We start from the raw sequence: 13,446 nt of genomic DNA, 5'->3' as shown, positions 1-13,446 counted from the left end.
TGGAAAAAAGTGTATATAGCATGCTACCATTCATCTAAGAAGGGAGGAAAGGGACTGGGATAAATATTCATATGGATATGTATGTACGTGTGTCGTTTATTCCGTATATTAATATGTAATTTTTTAAAGGGAAGGATAAACCCCCAAACTTCCAAAACATGATAACCTACAGCAGAAAAAGGAAATGGAGTGAATGATACAAAGGTAGAAGCTAGACTTCTATGAATATATCTTATTTCACAGATTTCAAGACTTTGGAATTGTGTAAATATTTTACTTAAGTATAAAGCACGGGCCATAGCAACGAACGTAGAATTCTCCATGTGACCCTGTTTTTAAGGCTATGAACAAACCTGAATGGAAACAGGAATCAACAGAACCCACATGACAGTTCTGACTTGTGAGCAGGCTTCCAGGTTAAGACATCAAAGTGCTGGGCAAAGCCAGAGGAAGAGAATACATGGTAACTGAGAGACGGTAACACGTGACTTACCTCAGCCTTGCTCTCGGGTTCATGATCAGCTGCCGAGAAATACACAATCTCTTGCACTTCATCCCTGGGCCGAGCTGAATTCTTCCCAAATACCACCAGACCGTCCTTCGCACGTGGCGGGAAGGCCACAAAACAGTAACTTGGAGGAGCTAACGCCATCCTGAAAAGAGAGAGATGCCAGAGAGAGAATGGAAGCAGGCCCAACATGGAACATTCCACCGGTGAGTTCTTCAAACATTATTTCACCCACTAAGAGAGTTCTAGTATTGACCTGTGTGCAGCGAGCTCGTTAAGAGAGCCCAGCTGGCAAATGAAGGTGGGGTGTCTGGAGTAGAATCACAGAACCACTGACACCAGATATTGTTTAGTACTCTGTGGGAATGAAGGATCTCAGGTTCGCAACAGACCGCAGTGACAGCCAGAAGTGCAAGGACGCAGGAGAATGGAAAGGAGGTTATTGTTCCAGGCAGAAAACACACACGCTGCCATCTGTCACAGCAATACAAAAATAAATAAATATACCTTGTAACAGTGCACTACAGAAGTGCCTCTGATCTAGAGATGCATGGCTGCCATATGATGGTTTTTGGGGTGGTAATGGGGAAATGGGTCTGGAAATAAACTGAAAGATAACCCCCTCTTTTATATATATATCTTTCTCTACCTCAATGACATAACACTCAAGCACCTTTTGGTTTTCCTCCCGCCTCTCTAGCTGCTCCTGGGCTGGCTAGTTCTCTTCTACTTGGCCATCGAGCATCCTCACTGCTTGGCCCTTCCTTCCTCATTTAATGCTCTTTTCTTTCTGGGAAAACTCATCCACGCCCAGAGCTTCGCTTGTCATTTACGAACCAGTGACCTACATATATAATTCCAGCTCAGTTCTCTCCCTGAGCTCCTGACCCACAGACCCAGCCTACCTGATATCCAAAGCTGAGTTCATCATCTTCCCTAAACTGGATCCCTTCCTAAGGTTCCCTGTCTCAGCAGCCAACTTCATCATCCATCCCACTGGAGCATCAGGAACTATCCTTAACCGTCTGCTTCTCCATTAAAATATAAATGAGAAGTAAAGCAATATTCTCAGAAAAGCAGCTGGGATTCAAAACTCAGCCTCGTCACCTACTAGCTGTGTGACCTTGAGCAAATCACTTTACCACTCTGAGCCTCATGTTTTGCCCCAGCCCACAGATGTATCATGAGCATCAATGAAATGATTCTTGAGAACATATTTTGCAACTTGTAGAGGCTACATGAGTATACGAGATATTTTCTTTGGGTTTTGACCACTCAAATAGAGCAGCGTCTCAAAATTTCTGTTGAGCAAGCCAATCAAAATCAACTCCCCTCACTCATTACTGGACCAGTTATCAAGTCACAGAGTCAGCAACATTCTATGTTTAGAAACATCTTTGTGAGGGACCATATTGCTAAGGCTACATCCAGGCTACTTCAGGGTAGTCTGTACACACACCCCGGGCTGTCAGAGTTCTTCCTGGCAGTGCTTATGACAGGTCCCTCCCCAGGGCACAGAGAAGTAGGTAGTCCGTAACTCTGAAAATAATTCCCTCCTAGCTCAGGAAAATAGCCCCTAGCCCCTTTGGGGGAAAGAAAAGGCAAGAAGATAAAGAGACTCCAGTTCTTCCTCCTTTTAACCTTTCCCATTTTCACAAAACCACATTACCTTCAAACTTGAGGGGCAGAGAGGAATAAACCAAGACTCTGTATGTGTAAGGAAGACCTACAATAATTATAAGATAAAATGCCTTTATAGAGGATTCCTAGAATTTGGAGGTGGGAAGAATTGCTGGCTGAGCCAAATTAAGTGAAACAGACCCAGAAGAAGGTAAGATCGGGAAAGAACGTGTTTTCCTGTGTTTGTATGACTCTCATATGTAATAGGACTTCCCTTCTGCCCCCATTGTTGGGCCATGTCAAAAGTGCTGGTGTCTGATCTATGAGCAGGACCTTACTTTACTTGATCCTTAAAAACAGTAAAAATCTGGGACTTCCCTGGTGGCCCGGTGGTGAAGAGTCCACCTTGCGACGTGGGGGACGGACGCAGGTTCGACCCCTGGTCAGGGAACTAAGATCCCACATGCTGTGGGGCAACTGAGCCCGCGTGCCACAACCACAGAGCCCACGCACCCTGGAGCCTGTGCGCCGCAACCAAAGAAGAGGAAAAACCCGCACACCGCAGCAAGAGAGAAGGCCAAGCACCACAACGAGGAGCCTGCATGTCGCAACGAAAGATCCTGCATGCCTCAGTAAGGATCCCACATGCTGCAACTAAGACCCAACAAAGCCAAAAATAAATTAAATAAATAAGTAAATAACAGATAAATCTTTTTTAAAAAATAGTAAAAATCCACTGGTCTTGCATTTACAAGACGTATGTATAGAAAATAAACAACACGCATGCATTTTTTTAACATTTTTATTGGAGTATAATTGCTTTACAATGGTGTGTTAGTTTCTGCTGTATAACAAAGTGAATCAGCTGTACGTATACATATATCCCCATATCCCCTCCCTCTTGCGTCTCCCTGTCACCCTCCCTATCCCACCCCTCTAGGTGGTCACAAAGCACCGAGCTGATCTCCCTGTGCTATGCAGCTGCTTCCCACTAGCTATCTAGTTTACATTTGGTAGTGTATATATGTCCATGCCACTCTCTCACTTCGTCCCAGCTTACCCTTCCCCCTCCCCATGTCCTCAAGTCCATTCTCTATGTCTGTGTCTTTATTCCTGTCCTGCCCCTAGGAGTTTTTGACAAGCACTTATTCTTCAGCTTGGACATCTGCTTGGTCAGCAGGTCATGAGTCACTTGACCATGACGAATACATAGGCAAAGGAAGCCCAGGGATATGTGGGCCCAGAGAGGCTGGCTTTTCTGCTGAATTTTGGGAATGATTGGGAATGCCAGAAGGGAGCAGAATTTTTATGTCATTTTTTTTTTAATGTTAGATGAACCCATAAACTGTGTATCACAACCTGTAACAAACTAGCCAAAGCTAATTGTCCATGACTTTTCCTGGATCACCATTCTACACAACGACTAGCCTCAGAGATGACTTAGCTGGATTCTTGTCTGCTCTCTAGATCAGTGCTGTTCAGAACTTTCTACAATGACGAAAATGTTCCATCTCCACTGTGTAATATGGTGGCCACCAGCCTCAAGTGGCTATTGGCGTGTAGTTAGTGTAATTAAGGGATTAAATTTTTAATTTTATTACAAATTTTAATTCATTTAAATTTAAATAGCCACAGGTGGGTAGCAGAAATCCTACTGAACAGAGCAACTTTACAACTTCCCAATAAACCCAGAAATGAAGACTTTCACATTGAGGTTTCCAATGACCCCAAAAGTATTTATTTGTAAAGTCCTCCACTTATTCTATGACAAATCGTGCTATCACCCACATAAACTGAATTAGTCAAGAGGAGGTAGGACAGTGCTACAAGACTGAGAAAAATAAACACAGGAAGTAGATACTGAACTCATCAGGGGAACTGAGTTTAAGCAAGCTCTTTTCTCCAGAAGCTAAAGGTGATCATAGCCCTAGAGGACAATTCCATTTCCCTTGACGTGAATCTCACATTCCTGACTCTGAATACACCCGGAAAGTGGCCCTCGTTGCTACTGGGAAACCGCTTGTGTACTTTGTCTGGTCAATTCCTCTCTTGAACTCCTAAATGAAATTTTGAGACCTTCACTTCTTTTCAAACTCCCAACCACTTCCTCTAAGTAGATATCTCACCTCATAGTCCACAAAGGACAGATGGGTGGGGGAGTGAGGCTATTCCAGAGGGAGGCTATGCAGGGTTGAAGGCCCTGTGGCTGGAGAAAGGGGAAGGAGACATTACATCAAATAGCCAGTGTGGCTGAGCCAGAGGCAACGGGGAAGAGGCTGGAGACGCAGGGAGAGAGGCTAGTTCATGTTGGGTCTTGAAGGTAACGGCAGGGACTTTAGTGTCTGTCCCATAATAAACACTAAAGCCACCGAAGGCTTTTAAGACAGGTTTTAGGAAGGAAATGGAGCCAGTGCACACAGATAGCTTTTCAAAGAAGTTGGCTGTGATAGGGAGGACACAGAGCAGTAGATGGAAGGGAATTCCATTTCTGTGTATCTACTCTATGGAAATGATCAGGAATACGGACAAGATTCATGCATAAAAGTGTGCATTACAGCGGTATTTATACAAGTGAAAAACTGATGGAAACTTAACTGTCCAGCATCAGAGAAGTGGCTAAAAATTTATGCTACATCTATATGGTAGAATACTATAAAACCATTAAAATGTTTGTGAAGAGTTTTTAATTGCATGGAGAAATGGTTTGGGGAGGTGGGGGGGGGCGGTGTCCAAAATAAATTACCTTAGAGCTTCCCTGGTGGCGCAGTGGTTGAGGGCCCGCCTGCCGATGCAGGGGACATGGGTTCGAGCCCTGGTCCAGGAAGATCCCACATGCCGCGGAGCAGCTGGGCCCGTGCACCATGACTGCTGAGCCTGTGTTCTGGAGCCCGTGAGCCACAACTACTGAGCCCACATGCTGCAATTGCTGGAGCCCGCATGCCTAGAGCTTGTGCTCCGCAGCGGGAGAGGCCACCGCAGTGAGAGGCCTGCCCACCGCGACGAAGCGTGGCCCCTGCTCGCCGTAACTAGAGAGAGCCCGCGAGTAGCAACAAAGACCCGATGCAGCCAAAAATAAATAAATAAAATAAATAAATTTATTTATAAAAAATTATCTTAACTACATGAAAATATGCATAGAAAAAGACCAGAAGTGGTAGCCTGACCACTAAATTCTTTGTTTTCTTTATATTTTCCTTTGTTTTCAATTTTCCTACAAGTATTTATACTTATATAATCACACACAAAAGATTAAAAAAATAATAAGCCCAGGGGATATTACCAATTTAGGAATTTTATTTTAAAGAAAAAATTTGGCTCTATTTCTATGTCCCAACATCTAAAATTTCAAAACTGGCAAATTCTTATTTGAGTTATAGTTAGGACAAGTTTTTTATTCAGCATTATTATATTTATTCTCTAGTACTTTGTTTTCCTTTTTTTTTTTTTCTTTACAGGCTGCCCAATTCAGAGTTACTCAGGGAGTACACAAATTTTCATTACTATTATTTACACAAATAGCGGGCAGGCCTCCTGCAGTCGCCTCCTTAAACAGGAAAAGAAAAACTGGCCCATCAGAAAGCCAATTTTCTGCTCACGCTGAGAGGAAATTCTTTTGAAACTAATTCCAGGAATCTCAATTTTGTTCCCATTATTTGTCAAAATACTGGCTAACATACCAGATTTAAAAATCTGAAAAGTTAACTCATCTATATACTGCATAAAACATGCATTTTGAAATCTCTGTTTACAGGATTTTTATAAATTGCTAAATCATTCATGTATGACACAAAAAACCGACTTTACCATTTTTCTCCCTTTCCCTCTATAATCTTATACAGCATTATGAAATGTCATAATCTCTTCCAAGAAGAAAAATAAACTAAAATTTAATTAACTCCCAATCACACATGCTAATGCAGAAATTTATTGCATAGTTTTTTTTATCATTTATATTCAGCTTTGGAAAACAGTATAACCATTCAATAATGAATTTTCTATAACTACACTCTACTTAAACCAGCATTAAAATCAGTGAACAAAGCTTACTCGGAAATAAAGCCATGATTGATGGCTTTTTTCTTAACTTGCTTGCTTTGAGGCACAATTCTGAAGCTGTCTTCTGAGCCATGGGGATCCAGAGGTGGGGATGTGGGTACAGGGTTATACTACAGGCCTAAAACTGAACCCAGGAATGTCTAAAGCAGTGTTTTCCAAACTGCATGTTTTGGCCCTTTTGTGGGTTATGAAATCAATATAGTGGACAAGATCAGCATTTTTTAGAAAAGAACATGTGCATCTCACATAGTAAGAGTAAGCGCTGGTACAAGAAACTTTAAGTTCAGATATACACATATAAGTATATGTATGTACTGGGTTGCAATATAACATTTCTCTCTCACTATGGGTTTCAAGTAAAAATCTTTAAAAGCAACAGGTTTAAAGAGCAAGTCTACCGAATAGGCTTCTTTGCGGTAAATACCAGTTAGGATTCTTGCCAGGTTAGCAATAAATTAACAGTTCCAATTAATGAAACACTCCAATTTCACCCCCATAGACAATTAAACTTACAGGTATTTCCTAGGAAGTATTTGTCAAGAATATTTCAAAGTACATTTATTTGTACTTTATGCTAAGTAGAATAAGCCAGTCCCCAAAACGCAAATACTGTGTAATTTCACTTATATGAGGTCCCTGGAGTAGTCAAATTCATAGAGACAGAAAGTAGAATGGTGGTTACCAGGGGTTGGACCAGGCAGGGGTGGGAGTGGGGAGGAGGACAGAGAGTTAGCTGTTTAATGGGTACACAATGTCAGTTTTGCAGGATGAAAAATGTCTGGGGATGGGTTGCACAACAATATGAATATTCTTAACACAACTAAACTGTACACTTAAAAATGGTTAAGACAGTAAATCTTATGTTACGTGTATTTTTACCACAATTAAAATTTTTTAAAAATCAAATAGCCACATGTGGCTCAAGGCTACAATACTGGACGGGACAGCTTTAGATAACGTGCTGTCAGCTGTGGTAAAGTACCCCTAAGCTCAATTTCTAACCATCATTGTCCTTATCAAAGTCCTTTCAGGATTCATGACTTCCTCTTGGGAATTATAACTCCAGAGTGCCTGGAGCTCACAGCACAGGAGCTGCATCTCCCAACATCCACCCTCCGACTGGTGACAGGAGGCTGGGTACAGGCTTGAGGGGCTGGAGCACTGCACCCCTGTAACTAGGAGACTGCTTACAGAATGTCTAGACAAGGAGCGAGGAAGCTGCATGGGAAAGAAGGTCTTTGTCCTCAAGTTCAGTGAGTAGTTATTGAAGGGTATGAATGCTCCAAGCCAAGTAGGGGTTTTCTTTGCCTGAATGCCAAACTGCCCTGCCCTTTTATCTCAGTGAAGCTGCAGAGGCCCTCATTAGTCACCATACCCAGTAATAAGGAAGGCTTGAGTTGCCTGAGAGGAAGAAAATGACTGTCTATATAAGCTATAGGCTTATTAACTCTCTTGCAAATAACTGTGACAAAGTACCTTTACTTGCACAAAGAAATGAAACCCAAATGTCCTTACTCTCCAAGCTCCCAGCTTTACTGAGAAGATTGGGTAAGTTTAAAGCCAACGTCTATGAATTACCTCCTTCCAGAAAAGCAAAGAAGAATGTATTTTATTATATTATGTTATATTACTTATCAATAAAGTCATTTTTTTAATTGTTGACATTCCCACTGAACTGAAAACAGGACAAATGATACTCACTTATAAATTTATTTTCCTGTCCTATATCTGCTATTGAGATAGTAAAGAATAAGTAGGTGTTTGGGAAAGGAATTATCTACCTGAATTGAGATGTAAACGCCAGCTGATGAAAGGTACGTAAATTAGCTCAGACTCATCAAGCTCTGCCTGAAAAAAAGAAAGATTCTTCTGTTTCACTGAAAGCTCAAGATAGTAGAGCATAAAGCTTTAGCACTCCACAGCCAGTGATTTCCAGCTTCTAACATTCTATGCCTTGAATGAGGAACCACCTAATGGAAGAACGACCACATAGGGTATTAAGTAAGGAAGCAGGTTTTGGAGGCAACCTGGGTTCGAATCTCAGCCCCGTGTTACCGTTCTGTAACAGGGATAACGACAGGGTTGTGGTGAGGTTCAAATGAGCTGAAACATGAAGTGCTCAGAATGCTGTCTGGGACACGGTAAGGACGCATCACCGTGAGGGTGAAGAAAGTTACATGATGAAGCCTGTTCCTTTGTCAAGGTCGGATCTGAACAGATGAGACTTCAGAAACTTGGCTTTTTCTTTACAGTCTCTAAAGGCTCTCTCACCTTTTGAAGATGTGCTCCATTGTCACCTGATGTCTTTTAAGAGCTGCTTACTATTCCCTTTCTCTAAGGCCAAGGGCAACACCTACCTCTGCCAATTGACTCAGGCAGTCTTCAATGCCACTCTTCTGCAGACATACTTCCTAGCAGCATGGGGAGGTACGGGGGTGGCAGGCTGCACATTCGTTTGGTTTGGTCCAGAGCACTGGCCTAAACAGTGTGGGTTGTTTTTTTTTTAAATCAGAATTAGCAGCTAACATTTTTAAATCTAGAGATTTTCCACAAAAATTCAGATGCTTAGCGTCTCTTGAAAACTCAAAAGACCTAGCAACACTGGATCCACATTCTTGCATGACAGCAGGATTGGAGCTGAGGGGGGCTCCTGCCATAGTCCTCTCCACTTCCCAGCACTGAGGCCACTGGAAGCCTGCCTATCAACACCCTTGGGCTATTGCTTTTTTTGTTCTTTCTTTTTTCAGTGTCAGGTCAATTGTGCTCATTTACAATGCCTGGTTGGCCCTGTAGCCGCATGTGTACAGGGGCAAGAGAAGGACATACTTTAGAGACAAACAGACTCTTGTTCATATCCTGACTCCACCCACTAACCGTGGGAAACAGGCAGGTTATGAACTCTCTCTGAGCCAGAGTTTCCGCATGTGAAAATGGGACTGATCCTCCATACACAACACAGCACACACGTGTTTATCTGAGACCGTATGGAAAGTACCCAGTCCTGTGGCCGTATACAGTGGGATGCTCAATAAATGTTCCTTTTCCTCCCTCCTACTACTCACTGGGGATGGGTGTGCCACTTTTGCACCAATCCCTACTATGCTCCTTCACCATCTCACCAACGGTTTGCCCCTGGCTCATCAGACACACTCACGTTCCAATGTGCAACTAAAATCTGCTTAAAGGATCAGACTGGAATGATGGAGCCTCTAGATTGAACCACCAGTTTACAGAGAATTCAAATGACACCATGGGGATGAAATCAGCAAAATCCAGACTATGAGAAACTCTATAGGACAAATCTGATTTCTTCAACAAAAACTGCAAGAAAAAAAAGATGAAGAGACAAAGTTACTTAAGAGATGTATCAACCAACTGCAATGAGTGGAACTTATTTAGATCCTGATTTAAACAAACTGTACAAAAATTTTATGACAGTTGAGGGGAATTCCCTGGTGGTTCAGTGGTGATGACTCAGCGCTTTTGCTGCTAAGGCCCTGGGTTCAATCCCGTGAGCCATGCTGCATGGCCAAAAAAAAAAAAAAAAAAACTATAATATTCCTAATATTTGGAGTTCCCTGGTGGCCTAGTGGTTCGGATTCCAGGCTTTCACTGCTGTGGCCCAGGTGCAATACCTAGTTGGGGAACTGAGATACTGAAGGCCATGCAGCGCGGCCAAAAAGTAAATTTAAAACAAAAGACAGTTGGGAAAACATGAACGCATTGAATATTTGATGATACTAAGGAATTATTGTTAATTTCTTAGATAAAATGATATTTTATTTATGTCTGAAAAAAGGAGCCTATATTTTTAGAAATACATACTGAAATGTATGTATTTCTAGAACAAAAACAAACAGAAACAAAACAAAACAAATGTATGATATTTAATTTGCTAACTATACATATCACGGGAAGCTGGGAAATATATCAATACACAAGAACAAGCTGGTGAAATAAAAAGAGGTCACACAAATTATATATGGTATCATTCAAATTATGTATATTATATAGATAGATGATGCAAAAAGATCATAAGGAAATGCAACAAAAGTTTTAAGAGTAATAGTATTGCTGGGTTGCAGAAACACAGGCAATTTCTTAACCTGTATATATTCAGGCACTTTCAAACTTCCCACATGAAAATACAGAATCTGTAATGAAAATACTTTAAAAAAAGGAAGAAAAGGAAGAGTTGCAATAGAAATAACCTATTTTCTCAATATATTGCCACTAATAAATATGGCCTTTCAATAAGGCAGAGACTCGGGGATTAAGGAGAACCCCACAGCTCAGTCGTGGCAAATGAATTCATTTTATCTTTTGGCCACATTTGATTCTGCTCATTTTCAAGATATGGTGACAATGAGAAATATGAATAAAGCAAAATGTCCAACTTAATGAATGATTCACATGACAGCTTTAAAAACTAAGGAAACGTAGACTTTTCCATAGTCAAGTGGAATGTTGTGCTTCAAAATCTACATTGCTTCATAGGATAAATTAGGGGGTAACTGGTCACTTAACAAAAGTATTCTTCAAATCACTCCAGAATTTCTCTATAATGTGAAATATTCTAACATGTTTCCCAACTTTTTAACATCAAAAAATTTTCATAGGGCTTCCCTGGTGGCGCAGTGGTTGAGAGTCCGCCTGCCGATGCAGGGAACACGGGTTCGTGCCCCGGTCCGGGAAGATCCCACATGCCACGGAGCAGCTGGGCCCGTGAGCCATGGCCGCTGGGCTTGCGCGTCCGGAGCCTGTGCTCCACAACGGGAGAGGCCACAACAGTGAGAGGCCTGCGTACCGCAAAAAAAAAAAAAGAAGAAAAAAAAATTTTCATAGACACCCCACATAAGAGTGATTGTAGTTGGTTGGGAAAAATATGTAATGAATATATGTCATGAATTTAGTAACACTTTCAATGCATTTGTATGTACTAACTGGTAATAGAATCCTTACACATCTGAAAAATAATGCTGAAGATATATATGGCTCATTATTTATTCTGTGTCCATTCAATGTTGGGACACATGTGAATTCAAGGCCTCCCTTCAAAAACTCCACTACACCCAGTGATCTGTTCATCACTCTGGTGCATTTAAAATATGGTACCACGTAAAAGAAAACTCAGGCTGCGTGAGTATCACTTTTGCAGAGCTCTTAGGAATTTTAGAGTGAGGGGAAGAGAAGGGATTAGTTGAATGGCATCCATTTCTCATAGACACAACTGTTTTTTGAATGTAGGAAGGAGTAGATAAAGAGTACAAGTAGGATTCATTTTTCACTCAAGCTAGCCAAATTAGAAAAATATAGTCAGATCAAGTTCACTTTAAGGAAGTGTTTTCCAATACATGGCAGGTTGAAAGACAGTTTTCCATCTTTTACAGTAATATAAAGAAAGAAGGAAAATGACTTACATCACATTAATAGTATACATTAGACCTGTGCAGTCAGAATAATCTATCCAAGAGGTTACATTATGGCTTTTTTAAATTTTTTTTATTTTTTATTTTTTTTGCGGTACGCGGGCCTCTCACTGTCGTGGCCTCTCCTGTTGCGGAGCACAGGCTCCGGACGCGCAGGCTCAGCGGCCATGGCTCACGGGCCCAGCCGCTCCGCGGCATGTGGGATCTTCCCGGACCGGGGCACGAACCTGTGTCCCCTGCATCCGCAGGCGGGCTCTCAACCACTGCGCCACCAGGGAAGCCCTACATTATGGCTTTTTAAGAAAGAGTCAGATAGATCCAGATTCCGGGTGTAGCTCCTCCAACTACTAAGTTCTTCATCTATAAAACATGGCCATGATGTCTACTATGTACTGTTATGGGGATTAAATGTGGTCATAGATGCAGAGTATCTGGAATAGAGAAACATTCAAGAAAGGTTTGATCTTAAAGATTAGGGTTCTGGGAATGTAATGATTATGGAGATAAAGGAAGAAGAATGTGTTTGAAATAGGCAGGTATGTGGTTAGCTGCCAAAAGCATTCCCTGTGGGAAAGACCTGGGAGCTACTGAACAAGCCACATCTAGGGTTCTTTCATTTCCTTGTGTTCTCATTTCTGACATTGCTGCCATTGTGTCCACTAATTTGGCAAGGTTGCTTTGAATGATGACTTTCCTGTTCCCACCATCTGTTTTCCTCTCCCATATAAATAATGGATTGTCTATTCTCATCTTTTCCCGGTAATATGATTTGATACATACCTGTTAATGCTGTAAACTGGGATTTTAAAAAATCTTCCCAATCACTCTTAAAACAGTGGTTTACACTCTGTCCCTGTAAAAAATAATCAGCTAAACATTCATTTCCTACAGAAGAAATTTAAATCTTGCTAGTATGAAACCATAGGGTTACTTGACATCTAGCAAAATGGACTTAAAAACTACTTTGTAAATGCCCATTAATGCTAGACTCATTTGCTGTGTTTTTACCATTAGGAATGTATCCCATTTTATTATCAAAAAGGAACCTATATACATATATATGAACATATTAGTGTGTGTATGTAAATACATATATATGTGGGTGTGAATATCCCCACTTATGCAAATATTTATAAGTATATACTATAGATAGATAGGAAGGAGGGAAGGAAGGAAGGAAGGGAGGGAGGAAGGAACGGAGGAAGGAAAAAAAAGGACCTGGAAGGATTAATGTCTAACTGAGAGTTGGAAGTGGGACTAAATGTGGGCTATAGCGATAGAAACGTCACATTTCATCTACTTATGTCATTTAAAATTTCTTTATAACAAATCAGATTTTTAAAAATCTGATTACTTCCGTGCTCAAAAAAGGACATTTTAAGACATTTCATTTAATTCTTTCAGGTCGCTAGGCACTGCTAAGTGCAATTTTAAAATACACTAAGGTTTCATTTTGAGAGGAGAAAAAGATATTCAGAAGAGCCTTTGATCACTACATCATTTTAACTAGGACTTTTAAGAAGTCATATGAAGATCAATGGAACAGGATAGAAAGCCCAGAGATAACACCTACACCTAACACCATACACAAAAATAAACTCAAAGTGGGTTAAAGACCTACATGTAAGGCCAGACACTATCAAACTCTTAGAGGAAAACATAGGCAAAACACTCTATGACATAAATCACAGCAAGATTCTTTTTGACCCACCTCCTAGAGAAATGGAAATAAAAACAAAAATAAACAAATGGGACCTAATGAAACTTAAAAGTATTTGCATAGCAAAGGATACCATAAACAAGACCAAAAGACAACCCTCAGAATGGGAGAAA

At 41.0% G+C, this 13,446-nt stretch overlaps 1 protein-coding gene across 5 annotated transcripts in view; it reads right to left on the bottom strand.

Moving 5' to 3' along the window:
• SCRN1 (secernin 1) overlaps positions 1-13,446 on the bottom strand; it is a 90,014-nt gene that overhangs the window by 70,397 nt on the left and 6,171 nt on the right. For 3 of the 5 annotated variants that reach the window (XM_055084942.1, XM_055084944.1, XM_055084943.1), the window contains exon 1: positions 494-707. In XM_055084942.1, the coding sequence (XP_054940917.1) occupies positions 494-700 (207 nt within the window). In that variant the 5' untranslated portion in view covers positions 701-707. Of the gene's footprint in view, positions 1-493; positions 708-13,446 lie in introns of those variants that run through there. The other 2 variants (XM_007119037.4, XM_028489937.1) reach the window with 2 other exon arrangements.

The sequence above is a fragment of the Physeter macrocephalus genome, chromosome 5 (genome assembly GCF_002837175.3).
Source record: "Physeter macrocephalus isolate SW-GA chromosome 5, ASM283717v5, whole genome shotgun sequence".
NCBI classification, from domain to species: Eukaryota; Metazoa; Chordata; class Mammalia; order Artiodactyla; family Physeteridae; genus Physeter; species Physeter macrocephalus.
Note: the sequence above shows the minus strand (reverse complement) of the source record. Positions and strands in the feature narration are given on the sequence as shown.